Source organism: Lemur catta, chromosome 2 (assembly GCF_020740605.2).
Source record: "Lemur catta isolate mLemCat1 chromosome 2, mLemCat1.pri, whole genome shotgun sequence".
Taxonomy (NCBI): Eukaryota; Metazoa; Chordata; class Mammalia; order Primates; family Lemuridae; genus Lemur; species Lemur catta.
In genome coordinates, this window is record NC_059129.1 from 2,267,080 (window position 1) to 2,286,328 (window position 19,249).

General features: G+C 63.0%; 2 protein-coding genes across 4 annotated transcripts; both read left to right on the forward strand.

Annotated features, from left to right (window-relative positions):
* The first annotated feature begins 11,030 nt into the window (after positions 1-11,030).
* Positions 11,031-14,931, forward strand: KREMEN2 (kringle containing transmembrane protein 2). 3 transcript variants are annotated; one of them, XM_045542363.1, is made up of 9 exons: positions 11,031-11,506; positions 11,719-11,893; positions 12,631-12,722; positions 12,818-12,942; positions 13,142-13,295; positions 13,438-13,770; positions 13,838-13,963; positions 14,046-14,124; positions 14,377-14,931. In XM_045542363.1, the coding sequence occupies exons 1-9, from the start codon at positions 11,419-11,421 to the stop codon at positions 14,585-14,587; spliced, it is 1,383 nt and encodes a 460-aa protein (XP_045398319.1). In that variant the 5' UTR covers positions 11,031-11,418; the 3' UTR covers positions 14,588-14,931. The 3 variants fall into 3 exon arrangements, with proteins under 3 accessions (XP_045398319.1, XP_045398318.1, XP_045398320.1); XM_045542362.1 differs by having other exon boundaries at positions 11,031-11,196; positions 11,470-11,893; XM_045542364.1 differs by lacking the exon at positions 14,046-14,124 and having other exon boundaries at positions 14,377-14,540.
* Positions 14,932-15,975: 1,044 nt separating this feature from the next.
* Positions 15,976-19,242, forward strand: PAQR4 (progestin and adipoQ receptor family member 4). Its single transcript, XM_045542372.1, has 3 exons — positions 15,976-16,376; positions 17,661-17,882; positions 17,993-19,242. The coding sequence occupies exons 1-3, from the start codon at positions 16,211-16,213 to the stop codon at positions 18,424-18,426; spliced, it is 822 nt and encodes a 273-aa protein (XP_045398328.1). The 5' UTR covers positions 15,976-16,210; the 3' UTR covers positions 18,427-19,242.
* Positions 19,243-19,249: the final 7 nt, after the last annotated feature.

Here is a 19,249-nt window from a genome sequence, read left to right on the forward strand (position 1 = left end):
TCTGGGAGCTCAGGGCTCCTGCTTGCTGTCCCTGTCCTTGCCCTGCAGCCGTGGAGGGGCAGCAGGCGGCAGGCTCCCCCTCCCCTGGCAAGCCGGCCACGGAGCAGCCATCTGCCGCGGGGCAGTGACAGCTCGGGCACACCCACTATTCCTCTGCATACATGTCCCCCCAGTAAAGCCTATTTTATAGCTCACCATGTAGATCTGGTGTGTGTCCATGTCCCCTTTGTGACAACAGTTGGCCACCATGAAGCCACACACTCCACGTGTCTCTGTGCCACATGCTCAGGAAGCGATGGAGTTTGGTTTGGCAATGCCTGGGGGAGATGCCCACGCCTGGCAGTGGGGGTCACCTGGCCCAGATGTTCTGGGAGCACAAGCAGGTGGGGCGGACCCGGAGTGGGGATCTCCAGAGAGGCAGCTGAGGGGTCTGTCCCCAGACCGCTGGCCTCTGCCAGGCCCTGTGGGAGCAGGCCCTTTCTGCCCTGTTGCTGGAAGAGGTTTGATTCTCTGCTGCTGCGCCTCAGCCTGGCTGGGGCTCCCCTGGACTTTGCATAAACTGGGGCAAGCTTAAAATGGAAGTGGCACCCCCAGAGGGCAGTTTGCTCCCCAAGACCCGGCTACCTTTCCAGACAGGTAACTGTCCCCTTTAGTCAGTCTGGCCCATTACTTGACCCTGACTGCCGGCTCCATGGGGCCCCACCTGCCAGACTCGCTGCAGGTCCAGGAGATGCTCCGCTGGCCTGGCGGTGCCTCCCGGGCAATGCCACGGCTGCCGGCTGATGGCCCTAGCAGGGGATCCCTGACACCGGGGCTGCCTTCCAGGCAGTGCTCCTGGCCATGACACATCCTGGCCTAAAGCTGAGTGAACTCACGGCCAAGGCTAAAGATGCAGCCCCATGGGAACAGACCCAGCACCCCAGGCCTGCTCCGTCTGCACGGTGCTAGGGTGCACACCCGTGGAAGGCCACGCTTTAGGAAGCACCTGGACCCAAAAGGACGGTCTGGTTTGCCGCCCCCAGCTGGAGCTCTGGCCAGGCCCAGTGTGGAAGGGGAAGCTCCTCACCGGCCTCAGGTACCGAGAAATGCTTTAAGTCACAGCAGGCATCGCTACTTACCGCCTCTGCAGTGGAGACCTCTGCCACGCCCGTCACCTTGGCTGGGCTCTGGGCACCCAGAGTCGGCATGAGGAGAGCCAGGAAGGACACAGGTTTCGCTTCCCTCTTTGGACATCCGAGTCGATTGGCGAGGGCCGGTTCTCCCTCCCTTTGTCCACACCCACTTTGACCTCAGAGTATGGACAGGTAGCCCACACTGGCCAGACCGTGACTCCCAGATGGACGTGAATTTGGATGCTGCTGTTGCCTTGGGTGGCTTCCCAGCCACCCACCTCTGCCCCAGGACCCGCTCAGCCACGGCAGGGGGCTGATGTTGGCCACTGAGCTCCAGAGCCTTCCCCCTCGTAAGTCCACTTTCCCCATGGTTCCAGAGTCCCCTGGATGTCCCTTGCCCCATCCTTGTCACAGAGCAAAGCACCTGGCGAGTCCCTCTCATGAAAGCTGGCCACGGAGCGTGTGGCCTTGGGGGAGTGGCTACTACTTCCCTGCCCTCCCTCTGCTGACAGCTTTCCCAATAAACCCTATTTTATCATCTCTGAACCAGGTGGTGTCTCTGCGCCCCTTACGTGCCAGTGCAGAGCATCATCTCATGAAATTTAACATTAAGAATTCCTGCGTTTTCAAAAGAACACAAACGGCCAAGAAAGGTATGACAAAATGCTCAACATCTCTAATCATCAGGGAAATGCAAATCAAAACCACAATGAGGCCAGGTGCCGTAGCTCACGCCTGTAATCCTAGCACTCTGGGAGGCCAAAGCGGGTGGATCCTTTGAGCTCAGGAGTTCGAGACCAGCCTGAGCAACAGCAAGGCCCCGTCTCTACTAAAAACAGGAAGAAATTATATGGACATCTAAAAATATATATAGAAAAAATTAGCCTGGCATGGTGGTGCATGCCTGTAGTCCCAGCTACTTGGGAGGCTGAGGCAGGAGGATTGCTTGAGCCCAGGAGTTTGAGGTTGCTGTGAGCTAGGCTGATGCCATGGCACTCTAGCCCAGGCAACAGAGCGAGACTCTGCCTCAAAAAAAAAAAAAAAAAAAAAAAACCACAATGAGATATCACTTAACTCCAGTGAGAACAGCCTTTATCAAAAAGTCCCAAAACAATAAATGTTGGCGTGAATGTGGAGACAGGAACACTCATACACTGCTGGTGGGACTGCAAACTAGTGCAACCCCTGTGGAAAGCAACATGGAGATACCTCAAAGAGCTACAAGTAGAACTCCCATTTGATCCAGCAATCCCACTACTGGACATCTACCCAAAGGAAGAAAAGACATTCTATAAAAAAGACATCTGCACTAGAATGTTTATAACAGCACAATTCACAATTGCAAAGATGTGGAAAGAGCCCAAGTGCCCATCAATATGTGAGTGGATTAATAAAATGTGGTATATGTGTACCATGGAGTTCTACTCAGCCACAGAAAACAATGGTGATCTAGCACCTCTTGCATTATCCTGGATAGAGCTGCTGGAGCCCATTCTACTAAGTGAAGTACCCCAAGAATGGAAAAATGAGCACCACATGCACTCACCATCAAATTGGTACTAACTGATCAACACTTATGTGCACACACAGTAGTAACATACATTGGGGAGGAGGGGATTGGCATATTCACACCTGATGGGTGCGGTGCGCACTGTCTGGGGGATGGACACACTTGAAGCTCTGACTCAGGCGGGGCAAAGGCAACATATGTAACTAAACGTTTGTACCCCTACAATATGCTGAAATAAAAAAATAAATAAATAACCAAGAATTTCTGAGCAGCAAGAGTGTCAACAAGGAACTCAAATTCTGAAAACGGCAGGCAATGGCCTGCCCTAGAAGCCCTGGCCTCCCTGTGTCCCTGCCCCTGTGGTTACAAGGTGGGCCTCAACCCCACTGGCCCCGGCCAGCCTCCTGTTCCATCTCCTCTGTCAAGACAGCTGCCACAGATGGCACAAGCTCAGTGTCACTTCTCACTGAGGCCAGCAGATGCCTCTCAGAGTCGCCCATGGGCACTGCCCACCCCTCCTGGATGCCTCCCGAAGGTGGTTCCCCAGCTTCTCTGTCCCGCCCACCCTCAGAGTGGAGGTTGGAGATGGGGACTAGACCTCAGCACTTTGCCTTCATCCACTCTTGGGGTTCACGGTTTGTCGACCTGTGGCCCCAGCCTGGCCTCCCTTCTGCAAATGAGCCCTGCCACAGGACCTCCCGTGGGCACCAGCAGTGCAGGTGGCAAAGGGGACTGTCCCCATCGTCTTGTCTGATGGCACCACCACATAAGTAGAAACCTGGAGTTGCCCTCGATGCCACCTGCCCATCTCTACGTCCCATCAGTTGTCAGTGCCTACCACCTGCCTGCTTTGTTCTTCCTGTTTTAATGACAGCTTTATTGAGAAACAATCCACATGCCACACAATTCGCCCATTCAGTGTGCAATTCAGTGGCTTCTAATGTATTCCGAGAGTTGGCGTCCCTCCCTGCTATCTAGATCCAGGACATTGCCGTCGCCCAAAAAGCAGCCCATCCCCAGCAGCAGTCCCTCTCCTCACCCGGCCCCTCCCCTGGCGCATTCGCTGCTGGAGGGCCCCTTCCCCTAGGGTCCCGTGCCGCAGGGTTTGGAGGATCCAGCAAGGTGCTACCACAACAAAGAACGCCCTTTCATCGGTCCTGATGTTAACAAATATCCCTGTCCCTTGGCCCCTGACTCTCGTAGGGCCCCAGCCACTTGTGCAGCCACCTACAAAGCCATCTGCCTCCAGTGTCCCTTCCCTACAGTCTGTCCCCATGATAGCTTTCTAAAATGCAAATCTCAGCACACAACACCTGCCCAGGTGCGCTCTCCCTGGCTTCTGTATAAGATACAATGACCTGGTTCGAGGACCAGAAGTGCCCAAGGGGGTCTCTGGAACCTGACCAAGGGCAGGGCAGCCACCAGCACCAGGCTACCAGCCACAGCTGCCTACTAAACGCCTCTCTGCTTCCTCCAGCTGCCGCCTCTGCTTCCCAGCCTGCATGGCCGACCGGAGACACCCATCTCCCCAGGGAGGAGACCAGACTCCCCGTCCAAATTCTGGCGTCCCAGGGAAGGGACTCTAATAGGCCCAGGTTGGCCCACGTAACCATGGGGGTGGGGGGCACGTTGTGCACAGTGCCTGCTGGGCCCCTGCTGACCAGGAGGGCGTTAGGGCTCCACTTTGGGCTGAGCAGGCTGTCCCTGCAGCCCTTGGGGGCCCCTCCCCACCCTCCAGCCCTGCCAGCCGCTCCTCTCCAGCGCGCACGATTACTGTGGAACAAACCACCCAAAACTTAGGGGCCGGAAACAACACCCACATATCATCTCACCATTTCCGAGAATCCGGAGTCTGGGAGCCGCTGCGCCTGGTCCCCACTGAGACACAGCCAAGGTATCAGCCAGGGCGGGGTCTTACCCAAGGCCAGGCCACTCCCAAGCGCACGTGCCTGTGGGCAGAATTCGCTTCCCTGCACCTGTAGACCTCACGCTGTTTGCTGCGTGGCCAGCAGGAGGGGGCATCTCTGCTGCTTCCAGATTCTTAACAGGCTCACCTGGTCAGGTCTGCGCCCAGGTGAATCTGCCTCTTGAGTAACTCAAAGTCAGCTGAGTAGAGGCCTCAGTTGAACCTTCGAGAATCCTGTCACCGTTGCCTTGTAACAACCTCATCTCGAGAGACGTCCCATGTTCACAGTCTGGTCCAGGCTCCAGGGACCACCTGGAGCACCTGGCACAACTCCTGACACCCACCTGCCTGCCTAGCTTGCCCTTCCTGACCCAGGAGGGCCAGGCCTCAGCAGCCCAGGCAGCACAGCGTTCTGGGGGGCAGCTCTCCAGGTCTGGGGCAGACGAGGTGGGGGAGCTGCCTACAGAGCTGCCCTGGCGGGGAACAACCCCAAGAGGCTGTGCACATGTCAGCTCTGTGACCCCAGACAAGTCCCTGTGGGCTCCCCCTCGCTGCACTGCCCAGCCTAAGGCAGGAGGTCGGGGGCTGCATGGGATGCCCAACCCTTCCTGGGGTCCTGGGACGAGGCCTGCCTGGGCCTCAGAGCCCAAGAGCTCTGCTGGGGAGGAGGAGGGGGTAGGCCCCCTCGGGTTGGCCAAGGACAGAGCTGGGCCTCGTGGGACGCTTGAGGGGACAGCCTGGGGTGCCAGGACCCAGCACCCACCACCTGCTCAGCAGCTGCCCCCCTCCTTGCCCACTCTGACCATCCGCAGCGTCCCCAGAGGCTGGAGCATCAGCACTGCCCCTCTTGGCCCACCAGCCCCCACTACCCCTTTGGGTCACCCCACCCAGCCCTGCAGGAGAGGGGCCACCAAGAGTGGCTGTCCCAACCCTAGCCCCAGGGTGGGGTGACAGAGCCCCTGCTACCTCAAGGTAGCTTTAGGGAAAGAGTCACAGCCTCAGGCCAGGGCTGACCCCAGGGTTCCCTCATGCCTGACGCCTGCGGGACAGAGACATACACTGAGAAGGACCTCCCACCCCCAACCACCCCCAAGTCCCCGCTGCCCTCCCCTCCCGGGTTCAGGCCTTCAGTCAACACTAACAGATATTTTCTGAGCACCCGTTATGCACTAAGCGAATACCCGTCCCCCTCCCGAGTGTGAAGGGCCCCTTCAGTGCCCCCAGAGCCTTCAGGGGACATTGGGCTGGGGAACTGGAGGCACTGGGTCCACCAAGGGGCTTCCGGGCTGCCCCTCAGCTGGGCTGTGGTGGGGGCAGCTGCAGGCCTTCCCCGGCGAGGGGTCCCGCGGCCTGGCAGTGAGCTGGCCCCCTGGACTCACAGGCCTGGGGGCAGAGTCGGGGGAGAGGGGGTGGGGGTGCAGGCTCCTCTTTGAGACAGTGACAGGCCAAGGCCAGGAGGGTGATGGGGATCCCCAGGGGCACATGCAGCCCCTCACCAGTGGGGGAGGGGGCGGAAGCTCTCACCGACCCGTTTGCACCAGCTGTCAGGAACCAGGTGGGGGGGCCCCCATGGCTCTGCTCCCCCTGCACCAGCCCCCAGGCCACACTCACCAGAGACCACAGACCAGACCCAACCTGCCAGTGACCAGCCGGCCCCCCCCGCAGCCCCCTCCCAGGGAGCAGGAGGGGCCTCATCCTGAGAGGCAGGGCCAGGGAAGAAACAGCCTGGCCCTCCAGCCCTCCCTGGCCCTGCACAGGAACGCCAGGGGCTGGGTAGACAGACGAGAGGCGGAGCCCCCCCACCCAGCCAGGGCAGAGCCTGGAGGCAGAGTCTGCAGCGCCCCCAGGAGCCCTAACTGAGTCTGCCCCGCCCGGTGCCCAGACCAGATCAGCGAGCCCTGGCACTCCCAGGTCCTGCCGGCCATGGTGTCCCCATCTGAGAAGGGCAGGCAGGGCCTGCAGACCAAGCTGCTGAGGTGATTGCCGCTCATCCAGTGTCCCCGGCTATAGGCACTTGGTGGCACCCCATGGGGAAACTGAGGCCTGGAGAGCTCAAGAAACTTGTCCACATCCACCCAGTAAGTCAAGGACAGAGTCAAAGTGAGAGTTTCCAAATCTGGGCCCCTCCCTGGCTCTGCCTGGGCTGGAGACCAGAGTATCTAGGACAACAGGTCACCCCATCCCTCCAAAGTGAGCCTGGCCAGCTCACCCTTTCAACACATATGTCACCTGCTGTGTCCCCTTCACCCAGTTTCCCAGGTGGTGAGGGAGGCACAGGGGAACCAGGCAGCTCCAGAAGGCAGGGGGCACAGAGAGGAGGCTGGAGGGGCGGTAGTCAAGGAAGGCTTCTCAGAGGAGGCAGCTCTAAGGTCCACGGCAGGAATCAGCCTAGTGAGGAGGTAGGAGACAAGTGTGAAAGTGTGGGGGGACTGCAGGATCAGAGGCCCAGAGGGGAGAAGGGACACAGGCCTGGGGAACATGGGCTCAGACACCAGGTGGGATGGGGAGCTGAGGTCAGGGAGGGAGCCACACGCCAGTGCAGGCCACACCTTGCAGCTCTGAGAGCTATCAGAGGGTTCCATCTGACTGGAGATGCAATCTGATTTAATGTTTAATGACTTTACTGGCCATGTATCTGACCATTTAATGTTTAATTACCAGATAAGTGACTCTGGTTGCTGGAGCGGATCGTGGAGGGTGTGAACGGGGCGTTGGATACCCGTCGGGACAGTGTCCAGGCAAGAGATGGAGGTGGCAGCAAGGACAGAAAAGAGACAAGAGATGATTAAGATGTTACCTGTTGTGTCCTCCGAAAATTCATGCACTGAGGTCCTGACCCCCAGGACCTCAGACTGTGACCTTGTTTGGAAATAGGGTCATTGCAGATGTGATTGGTTAAGAAGAGGCCACATAAAAAGGGGTATTTGGACGGAGACACGCGCACGGGGAGAACACGTGTGGGGATGAAGGCAGGCTGGAGGGATGCTTCTACAGGCTGAGGAATGGCAAAGATTGCCAGCAAAGCCCCAGAAACCGAGAGAGACCTGGAACAGACTGTCCCTCAGAGCCTGAGGAGTGACCAACCCTGCTGGCACCTCGATCCCGGCTCCCAGCCTCCAGAACTGAGAGACGATGAATTTCTGCTGTTCAAGCCCCCTGCGGTGACACTTTGTTACAGCAGCCCCCAGAGCGACACAGAAGAAAAGAGCTGGGTGGATAAGACAGGGGGAATAGTTAAGGTGGTAGGTAGTGCCCCATCTCAGCGGCTCAACACATAGATGTTTATTTCTCATTCCGAGACCCTTCCCCATACTTCCAGTCGGCAGGCACTCCACGAGGTGGATGGGCCCGGGATCTAGCTCCTTCCACCCTCCTCTGGGCCCCGCCACCCCTGCCCTTCATTGGTGAATGGAGAAGAGAGACACTGAGGCAGTTGCCGGCCAGACCTGGCGGGGGCTTTCAAGACTTAACGCCCAGGATCTTGTGAAACGCAGGAGCTGAAGGAGCCCTGGGTGGGGCCCGAGAATCTGTATTTCTAATAAGCTGCCTGGTGATGATGATGGTGCTAGGACCAGGCCCTGAACTTTGAGTACCGGGTGGTGGCACTACTGCCATTGCCCTGAACTCACGCCTCATGTGAGGGGCAGGGAATGGGGTCCAGCGGTTTGTGCAGGAGCTGGAGGAACAGGCAGCAGGAAACACAGCTGGGGGCAGGTGGGCGCAAGAGGGACATGGCTCTCCTGGAAGAGGGACAGGGCAGAGGGGCTGGGGGAGGTCATGCCTAGGGCCTTAGGGCCCATCAGCAGGGGGGCTGTAACCCCAGAGTGCCCAGGGCCGCCCTCAGGGTCTTAGAGGGTCTGAGAGGATGAGGCCTGGCCTGGTTCACCTCTCCCAGGGCCTGCCCAGAGACACCTGAGAGCTCGCTGCACACAGAACAGTTCCAGTGCCACTTTTGCCTTGGTGGCCCTGACGTGCCCCTGCCATAAGGGATGGACCCCAAATGGAACCTTATCTCCACCAGAAAGATGAGAAAACTGAAGGAAGAAGACCCAAGCCAGCTGAGCAGGTTGGAGGGGGGACTTAGGGCTTCTAACTCCACCCAGGGTCCAGGCCCACTTCTGCCCTGCCCCAGCTGTCCTGGGAGAAAAGGGCTGCCAGCCCCTTCCCTGCCTGAAGGGTTGCTTGGGACAAAGTGGCCTGGCCCCTCCTCTCAGCCAAGGACCCCCACCCACTTTCCCTCTCCCAGACGGGGACAGGGCGATTCCTCTGTCCCATGCCCCAAAGGGGGCAAGGGCCAGGCCAACCCATGCCTGGGGTTACTACTCCGCCCACCCATGCCCAAGTCCTCGGCTCCTTTCTCTCTGCCGCCCCCACGCGGCCCGTCTGCGCCCATGACTCGCTGCCCTCCGAGGTCTGAGGCCCACCACGGTCCCGGTGTCAGACCCTGATGACAGTGGGCTGCCCCTCGCCCCTCTCTGGCCTCAGCCTCCCGTCTGTGGAATGGGATGCTGAGATCCCACTCTGGACGTGCAGGCAAGAACGAGCCCGCGACTCTCCGTACCCAGACGACCCCAAGCAATGTGGGATTTTGGTGGGCGTCAGCACCCAGCTCTTGGATCAGACTGAGTGGAGTTTGAATCCCAGCTCCGACACTTCAGAGGTGGTGACTGCCCAGAGGTGGTGACTGTCAGGTGTGGCCTCTGAGCCCTGGTCGGCCCATCTGCAGAATGGGGAGATGTGACAGGGCTGCGGGTGGGCAGACACGCCGCTGCTTGCTGAGCGCTGAGCGCCAAATGTTCGGGAAGTGGGGCGGGGGAGGGCAGAGGGCTGAGGCCTTTCTTAGTTCTTGAAATTTCCATGAGCAACTTGAGACGAGCTTGTGGCAGGGACACCCCCCAAACCATCTTGGTGCTCCAAGCTTGGAACTGAGCCATCCCCTTCCTCTCATCAGCTGCCCCCTTTGTAGAAGACTGAGGCCTGGGCGGACTGGGCGAGTGTCACAGTGTCCTGGACCGATGGACAGTGCTCTTAGGCCCGCGCTGCCCCCAGGAGGTCCACAGCTCCTCCACCAAGGCCTCCTCCACATGGGATCCTGATTGTCCCTGGCCCTCATATCGCCCCTTCCTCAGGTGGCTGTGACCTGGGCGGTGAACCACGGCCATCGCCCAGGCCCACCCCGCAGACATGCTCCGTGGGCCATAGCCTGAGACAACGCCACCAAGACCCCTGCCGCGCCAGCACTCGAGGGCCAGAGGGAGAAGAGCGACCCAGTGGACAGGTGGCCCCGGGCTGGTCCCTCGTTAGCGGGGCGTAGGCGGGTTCCAGCGCGGGGCCAGCGCGTGTGGGAGACTGAGAAGGATCCCTGGGGAGGGGACCCAGACGCTGGCCTAACGTCTCCGCAGGCCCATCTCCTTCAAATGCCCCCAACCTGCGCAACCTTCGGGAGGCGCTAACTGCAGGATCCTCGCCGGCCCGACCCCTGCCGTGGGCACCCGGCCTGTCAGAATCCTCCCTGAGCCCCCATCTTGCTTCTCCATCAGCCCCGGGACGGAGGGGGGGTGGGGGCTGCAAGGTGGAGACTGGTCCGCCTGGGCGCGACAGCCTGGCGGGGACCTGGTGAGGGGTGGGCAGGCGGGACCGAGGGGCAAGGGGGCTGGGCGGGGCGGCTCGCTCTGCGCCCCACCAGCTCCTGCCCCGGCCCCCGCCTCCGCCCTCCCACGCACCTGCGCTGGCCTCCCCCCAAGCCCTGGGGGCAGCGGGCGGGTGGCGCTAGGAGATCAGAGGACTCGGAGGAGCCAGGCCCAGGAGGAGGGGGCGGGGAATTTCCCCCCACGCCTGCCCGGGCCTGCTCCCCTCCCCCTCCCCGCCAGGTGGGGGGCACCGCTGGGGGAATTCCACCGCACCGCAAGGCTGGGAGAGTCAGGGCTGGGGGTCCTAGGGAGGGAAAAGGGAGGAGCGGCGGGCTGGGACCGGGGGCGCAGCTGCCTTCCTCCCCAGACACCAGCTGCCCCTGCCTGTCCGGGACTGAGCGTCCACGATTATCGACCGTCTCGGGTGGTGGGCCAGGGAGTGGCACTTCCTCCTTCAGGCCAGTGGCGTCTGGACCTGGGGAGGGAGGAGCGCCAGGATCCGGAGAAAGTGCGCATGAGCCCTTGATAACGAGTGAAGACTGAGTGGAACCGCGTGTGTACACTTGAATGAGGGTGCGTAGGAAAGGAGAATTAGGGATGTCCCAGGCACGTGAGGCCGTGGGAGAGGGTCCTGTGTCACCCTTTTGAGGTTTTTCTCTCTGCTTGCCTGGCCTGTCCCCAACCACACCCTCCCACTTGAACCCGCACCGACCCTGAGGGGGAGGGGCGGGGCGGCGCGCGCTGGGATGCCGGGGGTCTGGGGGGACTGGTGTGGGAGGCGTCTGGACCTGCTGCCTTCACTCCAGTCCGAGGCGGGGCTTCCCGGCCTCCCTCGTGGGGAGGGAGAGACCCAGAGGGGAGGGACCCGCGGAGGGACGCGAGGGGAGCAGGAGCCAGCGCGTTAGAAACCTGGGCGAGGGAGACTCAGAGCGAGGCGCAGCGTGAAGGGGCGGGTGTGGAGGCCGAGGCACCACCCTGAGCACTAAGAGGCAAAGACTGAGAACGTCCCCAGCCAGATACCCACCGGAGAGACCCCGGGTAGGGACGGGGGCAGGGAGACGCCTCCAGGGGCAGAGCCCCTGGGAGGCAAAGACCCCCAGGAGATAGTGCCCTGTCCCAGACGGAGAGCGCCACCCAGACTGGAAGAGGACAGACGGTCAGAGGACAACGCCCCCCAGGTCGCCTGGGAGACCTCAGAGCGACCCCGGGGGCAGCCCGGGCCGTGTCTGGGCGAGGGCGACCTCTCCTTGGTTGGGGGCGATGGGGACACGGGTCCTACAGGGCTTCCTCCTTCTCTTCCCGCTGCTGCAGCCGCGCGGGGCCTCTGCCGGGAGCCTGCACAGTCCAGGTCAGTCCGGGCATCAAGGCCGGCGGTGGTCACCACCCACGAGTGGGGCCCCCCGATGCTGGGGAGGAGGCAGAGCAGGTGGCTGGAGCAGCTGGGCAGCACAAGGGCCCCCGCGGGGGCGCTGGCTGGGGACCCAGGAGCGAGTTGGCGTTGGGGGGCGAGGATACCCAGCGTGGGTCGGGATCTCCCCAGACCCCGCCGTGGCCGTGCAGGCCTGTCCGAGTGTTTCCAGGTGAATGGCGCCGACTACCGCGGCCACCAGAACCACACCGGCCCGCGCGGAGCCGGCCGCCCGTGCCTTTTCTGGGACCAGACGCAGCAGCACAGCTACAGCAGCGCCAGCGACCCCCAGGGCCGCTGGGGGCTGGGCGCGCACAACTTCTGCCGGTGAGGGGCGGGGCCTGCGCGGCGGCGAGGCGGGTGCCCCGCTGCCCAGGACGGCCTGGGGCGGGGCCTCCGAGTGGGCGGGCACACAGTCTGCCAGGAGACTCTTGGGGCGGAGCCATGGCGGGGCGGGGCCTATGTTGAGCTGGGGGCGGGGCGGGGCGAGCCCCGCAGAATTTTTGGCCAAAGGGGTTGGCCTTAGGTGCAGAACTTCTGCAGAGCCTGAGGTCAGGGCCAGGAGACAAGGACCAGACCTGGACACTCAAGGGGCTCGTGCAAGCAAGGCCTGGTCAGAAGGGGGCCCTGAAGTGAGGGGATGGGCTCTCGCCATACAGCTTCTTTGAAGGGTGATGAAGGATTAGGATTCAGAGTTACAACTGCTGTCTGGAGTGGCAAGAACTGAAGAGGCTCTTGCCGAACCGCAAAGCTTAGTGTTCACCGCTTCTGCATTTAAAGGGGGGTCGTATGACTGGGTGGGGGCGAAGACTACAGATGGCCTCAAACTCCCCATACATGAGGTAAAGCCCTCCCAACAGCTGAAGACCTAAAAACAGCCCTCAAGTTTCCTTTAATGACTTCCCACCGTCCACTCGGAAGCTGACTCTCGGAAGCACGTGGGGAAAACTAGAGTCTGTGGGAGGAGGGAGAGGGCATAGCTCCTGACACTCACGGAGCCTTGGCGGCCTGGGTTTGCTGCTCCCGGGGCGGTGGGATCTTGACCACCTCCCTCCCACCCGCAGTAACCCAGATGGCGACGTGCAGCCGTGGTGCTACGTGGCCGAAACGGAGGAGGGCATCTACTGGCGCTATTGCGACATTCCCACGTGTCACAGTGAGTGGTCCCGCTGGACAAACGGGGAATGCTGCGGTGCCTGGGTGGAGGGTCCCTTTCGGAGGTGTGGGACCCTGACTCCGCTGCCCTCTCAGTGCCGGGCTACCTGGGCTGCTTCGTGGACTCGGGGGCGCCCCCAGCCCTCAGCGGCCCCAGCGGCACTTCCACAAAGCTCACGGTCCAAGTATGCCTTCGCTTCTGCCGCATGAAGGGCTACCAGGTACTGCTCACGGGCCCAGACCAGTGACCCCTGACCTTGATCTCAGGGCCCTACTCAACTCCCAACACCTGGATGCCAAACCTAGACACTTATTTCTGAACATCCAGCCGGATTCTCACTTCCGGCCCAACCCTAGGCCCCCACCACTTCGCCCCTACCCCAGCCCCTACCTCTGGGATCACCCAGTCTGTGCTCCCAGCTGGCGGGCGTGGAGGCTGGTTACGCCTGCTTCTGTGGCTCTGAGAGCGACGTGGCCCGGGGACGCCTGGCCCCAGCCACGGACTGTGACCAGATCTGTTTCGGCCACCCGGGCCAGCTGTGCGGCGGCGACGGGAGGCTGGGCGTCTATGAAGGTGAGGAGAGGGCGAGGCTGACGGCCTGGGTTGGCCTGCGGGTGGGGCCCAACAGGGCAGGGGGCCGCTTTGACCCGGAGCTCTGCGCGGCGAAGGAAGAGCCCCGCTGGCCCCGGGTCCTGACCGCCAGCCCCGCCTGCAGTGTCCGTGGGCTCCTGCCAGGGGAACTGGACGGCGCCGCAGGGCGTCATCTACTCCCCGGACTTCCCCGACGAGTACGGGCCGGACAGGAACTGCAGCTGGGCACTGGGCCCGCCAGGCGCCGCGCTGGAGCTCACCTTCCGCCTCTTCGAGCTGGCCGACCCGCGCGACCGACTGGAGCTGCGCGACGCGGCCTCGGGCAGCCTGCTCCGCGCCTTCGACGGCGCCCGCCCGCCGCCGCCGGGGCCGCTGCTCCTGCGCGCCGCCGCGCTGCTGCTCACCTTCCGCAGCGACGCCCGCGGGCACGCGCAGGGCTTCGCGCTCACCTACCGCGGTGAGCTCCGCCCTGACCCCGTCCCCAGCCGGTTACCCCCTGCTCCGCCTCACACCCCTCTCCGCAGGGCTGCAGGACGCTGCGGAGGACCCGGCGCCCTCCAAGGGCTCGGCCCAGACTACCGCAGCGTCCCCCGACGGGGCCAACGTGAGCTGTAGCCCCAGGCCTGGGGCTCCACAGGCTGCGATGGGGGGTGAGGCGGGCGTGAGAGGCGGGAGGGAGTCAGGGAGCGGCCCCTCCCGAGCCCTGTCCTCACTGCACCCGTGTGCCCGCAGCCCGGGTCTTCTCGACGGCGACCGCTGTCTGCGTTCTGCTGCTGCTGCTGCTGTCACTGCTGCGTCTTCTGCGCCGACGGTGCGGGCGCTGGGGCAGGGCCTGAGGGCAGATCCTGCGCCGGGTACCTGACGCCTCGGTGCCCTGGGGCGCGTGGGACCCCTGGTGGGGAGCTGGGGCCCAAGAGAGGAATAGGGCTAGGAAGGAACTCCTGGGTTCCTGAGGGGGAGAGGTCTTGGGTCCACACAGAGAATACTACTGAGATTGCAGGCAGAGCAGGATGCTGGAGGGCGGATTGTATCGGGGTCCAGCTGACCCCTGCTCCCTCTCTAGGAGCTGTCTGCTGGCTCCGGGAAAAGGGCCCCCGGCGTTGGGGCCTTCCCGGGGATCCCGGAGAAGCTGGGCTGTGTGGTACCGTCGGCCCCGAGGGATGGCCCTGCCCTGTCCCCCCGGGGACTCCCAAGCTGAGAGTCCTGATTCGAGCTACCGGACTCTGAGTGTCTCCAGCCAGAGCTCCTTGCGCTCACTCATCTCTGCTCTCTGATCTGGACCCTCCACCAGCAAGATGGACACCTGAGACGCTATGCCACACCCTACCTCGGCCTTCTGCCTCTTTAAAGGCAGCTCGGCCTCTGGTCATCAGGAGTCGGACAGGAAGCATCTGGTGCTATAATCGGGGACTTGGTCTGACCCTCCCTCAGTGTTTAGGTGGTCGAGGGCAAAGGGCAAGAGGAATCCAGGCTCCCCCTCCATGGACCTTGATGTGGTTTTAGGGGTCTTTGAGCCCATTTTGGGGTGGTCCTGGACTGCTGTCTCAATGAGAGGTCAGAGATCAAAAAAATGGTCAAAAAGACCCGCCAAAGACTTTGAATAAAAGGTCCATTTTGGTGTGGGCCTCCGCCAGTTCTTACGCGGTGGGAGGAGCATATTAATGAGGATGCAGGAGCTGCGCATCGCCTGTGCCCATGCAGATGAAGGGCATTCCGTTCAAGGAGCTTGGTCGGGCCGCCTGGAATGCAGAAGACGAAGGACCGAGAACACGGAAAGATGGGTGGGCGGGGTCCTGTAGAAGGGGGGCCGCAGAGGAGGGAGGAGAGGGAGGACCGCGGGGAGAGTTATGCCGAAGGGGAGCCTTCCTGCTCCCTGCTCAGCGTGGACTGGGTGCAGGCCAACCTTTCTCTCCTCGCCTCTTGTCTTGTGTCTTACCCTCTGTTTTCAGCTTGTCCTGGGCGGCGCCGAGGGTGCGCCCTGTGGGTGATAACAGGGAGCGAGGTGGGCTGAGCCCAAGTGCCAGGGAGCCTGGCCCGAAGGGCAGGGCCTCGCCCGAGGGCTCCGGGCGCGTCAGGTACACCCTCAGAGGCCTGGGAGCTTGCCGCGCTCTGGAGGAGTCCAGCCGGCGGAGAGCTCACCCCCGGAGTGGGGACACAGAGGCTCTAGACGCGACCCATCCGGCAGCACCTTGGACAGAGCCCAGTCTGCAGGGTGGGGCCGGGTGGCGGGGCTGTATCCTCTAGGGTGGGTGCCCAAAGGTGCAGAAACCTGGGGGTCACGCGGAAAGCCCGGCGCGCAATGCTGAGGGACCAGAGGTGCCAGGGTCACTCCAGCGGAGTCCGCAGGACCCAGAACGTCAAGCCCTAAGCCAATAGCCTCCCCATGCAAATGAGGCGGGAACCCCGCACTTTATGCCAACGAGACTAGGGCCCGGGTGGCCTCGGGGCGGAGCCTCCCCGCTGGCCGCGCCCATTGGCCCTGCCGCGCCGGCGTCAGGAACCCAGCGCGCGAAACGCGGACAGGGCGGTGGAGGCGCGGAGCCGGGGCGGAGCCTGGCGTCCCCTCCCGCGTCCGGCCGCGCCCGACCTCCGGACTGCGGCGAGACTGCTGGCCGCTGCGGCCGCCGGCGCCGCCAGCTGTCCCTGCGGCGCTCCTGCCCCGGCGCTCGGGCGCCCGCCGAGGCCCAGCCTCCGCCTCGGCACGGGGGCGTCAGCCTCGCGCGTGCGCAGCGTGGAGGGGTGCCTGTCGGGACCCCGCTTCCCCGGCTGGCGCGTGCGCCGAGCCGGCACGGGGCGGCTGGGGGCGCGGGCCGAGATGAGCCTCTGGGTGCGGCAGCCCCACTGAGGCGGCGGCCCGGAGGCAGGAGGAGCGCGGGCCGCCCGCGCCGTGCCGGGCCATGGCGTTCCTGGCCGGGCCGCGGCTGTTGGACTGGGCCAGCTCGCCACCGCACCTGCAGTTCAATAAGTTCGTGCTGACCGGCTACCGGCCGGCCAGCAGCGGCTCTGGCTGCCTGCGCAGCCTCTTCTACCTGCACAACGAACTGGGCAACATCTACACGCACGGTGAGCCGCGTCCCGCAACGCGCATCCCAAACCCACTGCCGCCCTGTCCGTGCCGGGCCGGGGGCTCTATGGCCGAGGAAACCCAAGTCCTGGACTGCTCCAGCCCTGGCACGACCAGTAGCCGCGGTGACAAAGCTGCCATTGTCCGGGCCGCAGTGCCAGCTTCCGCCTTCCCGGCGGGGCCCCGGGTCAAGAGAGGGGAGCAGCGTGGGGGGCTGAACCTGCTTAACTCCTCTGAGCCCCAGTTGCTGGGAGCTTGATGTCCGGCCCTTTATAATCCCAGCGCCCTGGGGATCCTCCCCCGCCAGCACCCATCCCGGAGAGGGGTGTTGACTGCCCGGGGGGAGAAGCCGGCCCCAGCCACTCCCCGCGTAGCCACCCGGACGCCCCCGCCCAAGCAGCTGTCTTGGGGCTCCGCCTGGTGGCTGCTCTTTCCTCCCCTCGCGGGAGCCCGGCCCCTCCTCCGCGGCCCGCCAAGCTCTGCTGACACAGCCCTGCCCGTCCTTGAGCTGCCCCAGCAGGGAGAGGGGCCCCGGTCTGGCTGGACCCAACCTCAGAACATTTCCCAAGCTATTGCCTGGCCAGATCCCACCGAGAGTGGGCAGCCCTTGGCCCCCGTGTGAGGGCAAGGCCAGAGCGCCTGCGGGGAGGGCTGGACTGGGACGAATGGAGCTGAAAGGGTGGGTGCCTGGGGAGACGGGACAAGCTCCTTTTGGGCCCCTTCCCCTCCTGTGGACTTGGTTTCCCCTGGCTGGTCTGGCCCTTTCTGGAAGACAAAAAGGGCCATGGCCTGTTTGCCTGGACCCTTATGGAGAGGGGAAGACTCAGGTTGAGAAGGGCAAGCTAGGTAGCCGGAGGCTGGTTTCACTGCCCCAAGACCTCTGGGGCATCTTCAACACTCAGCATGAAGTTACACCTACTTAGGCTTCTGCTGACACAGCAGGCCAGGTTGGGGCCTCCTGCTTGGGTGGGAGCAGTGTGGGAGTTGGCCTGTCCAGGCTCTGTCCTCTGTCCATTGCTTACTTGCTGGGCTCACCTGGGGCAGGTCACTCAGCCTGTCTGAGCCTCAGTTTCCTCGCCTGCAAAGTGGGGATGATGCTGTCTACTTCCCAATGCTGTCATGAGCTCTAAACAACTAAAGTTTCGAAAAGCCTTTAGCCCAGGGCCTGCCTCGGTCCAAGGCCTGCTGGCTGCCAGCTGGACAGCAGCATTCTCATGACCTCTGTCTTGCTCCTGTCCCTCCATGCTTGGACTGCCTGATGAATAACTGTCTCCCTTCCCTAGGGCTGGCCCTGCTGGGTTTCCTGGTGCTGGTACCGATGACCATGCCTTGGGGTCAGCTGGGCAAGGATGGCTGGCTGGGGGGCACGCACTGTGTGGCCTGCCTTGCACCACCTGCAGGCTCTGTGCTGTATCACCTTTTCATGTGCCACCAAGGAGGCAGCCCTGTGTATGCCCGGCTCCTCGCGCTGGATATGTGTGGGGTCTGCCTTGTCAATACCCTCGGTGAGTCAGGGCCCTGAGGGACGGGTCGGGGGCACTCATATGAGCCCTGGGTAGGCAAGGGCAGGTGGACCCTCAGACTGACATGCCCTCTCCTGCTTTCTCCTGTGCAGGGGCCCTGCCCATCATCCACTGCACCCTGGCCTGCAGGCCCTGGCTGCGTCCGGCTGCCCTGGTGGGCTACACCGTGCTATCAGGCGTGGCTGGCTGGCGGGCCCTCACTGCCCCCTCCACCAGTGCCCGCCTCCGGGCCTTTGGCTGGCAGGCTGGTGCCCGCCTGCTGGTGTTTGGGGCCCGGGGAATGGGGCTGGGCTCAGGGGCTCCAGGCTCCCTGCCCTGCTACCTGCGCATGGATGCGCTGGCGCTTCTTGGGGGCCTCGTGAACGTGGCCCGCTTGCCAGAGCGCTGGGGACCTGGCCGCTTCGACTACTGGGGCAACTCCCACCAGATCATGCACCTGCTCAGCGTGGGCTCCATCCTCCAGCTGCACGCTGGCGTCGTGCCTGACCTACTCTGGGCCGCTCACCATGCCTGTCCCCTGGACTGACTGGAGGCTGTCCCCACGCTGGCTTGCCCATGGCCTCCTACTTCCTCCTGCTGGTCTGCAAGGGGTTGGCTCCCCAGATGCTTCCAGTGGACGGGACATCTCAGCTGGGAGCCCTCGTCTGCTCATCCATTTTTCCCTACGGACTAACCTCTTCTTCCACCCATGCCTCGAAGCTCCAGCTTCCTCTCCCTGCCTTCTGCCTCCAGGCTACTGTTCTATCATGTCAGCTGGAAGGAAGCCTTTCCCTCTGGGCCTATGTGTCCCCTGTGACCTGTGAGGGACCGTGGGGTCACATCTTACTCTGACAGAGTGCTGCCAACTTACCAGGTCTGCACCAGCCCAGAGCTGTCACCTCCTCCTTCCCCTCTGGCCCTTCCCACTGGGCCCCTCCTGGGTCCCTGGCCAGCCCATACTTCCGGCCTCCCAGCAGCCAGATGCTCGCCCGCCCCTTCTCCCTCTGTGCAGAGACTGTGGAGTACGGCATTCGGGGCAACAGAACCAAGTGGGCACTGACACTTCTTGTACCAGCTGGCCAAGGGGCACAAGGACTTCTGCCACTGCTTTTTCCAGGCAACTGGTGCCGGCTGGGCTTTGGGCCTGCCCTCCACCTTGAGTGCCAATGGCTCAACCTGCCCACAGGGGACGTGCTCGCTCAGGAAGCCTCTGCTCCATACAGTGTGTGGTTCCATCTGATGGCCCGAGGCCTGAGGCCCTGGGTTCTCAGCAGGGCTCAGCCTCAGGACCCATCCCAGGGGCCTGAGATCCTGGGCGACACCAATAAAGGGACAGTAAGGGCTGTGTTGCCACACGAGCAAGCATGGGT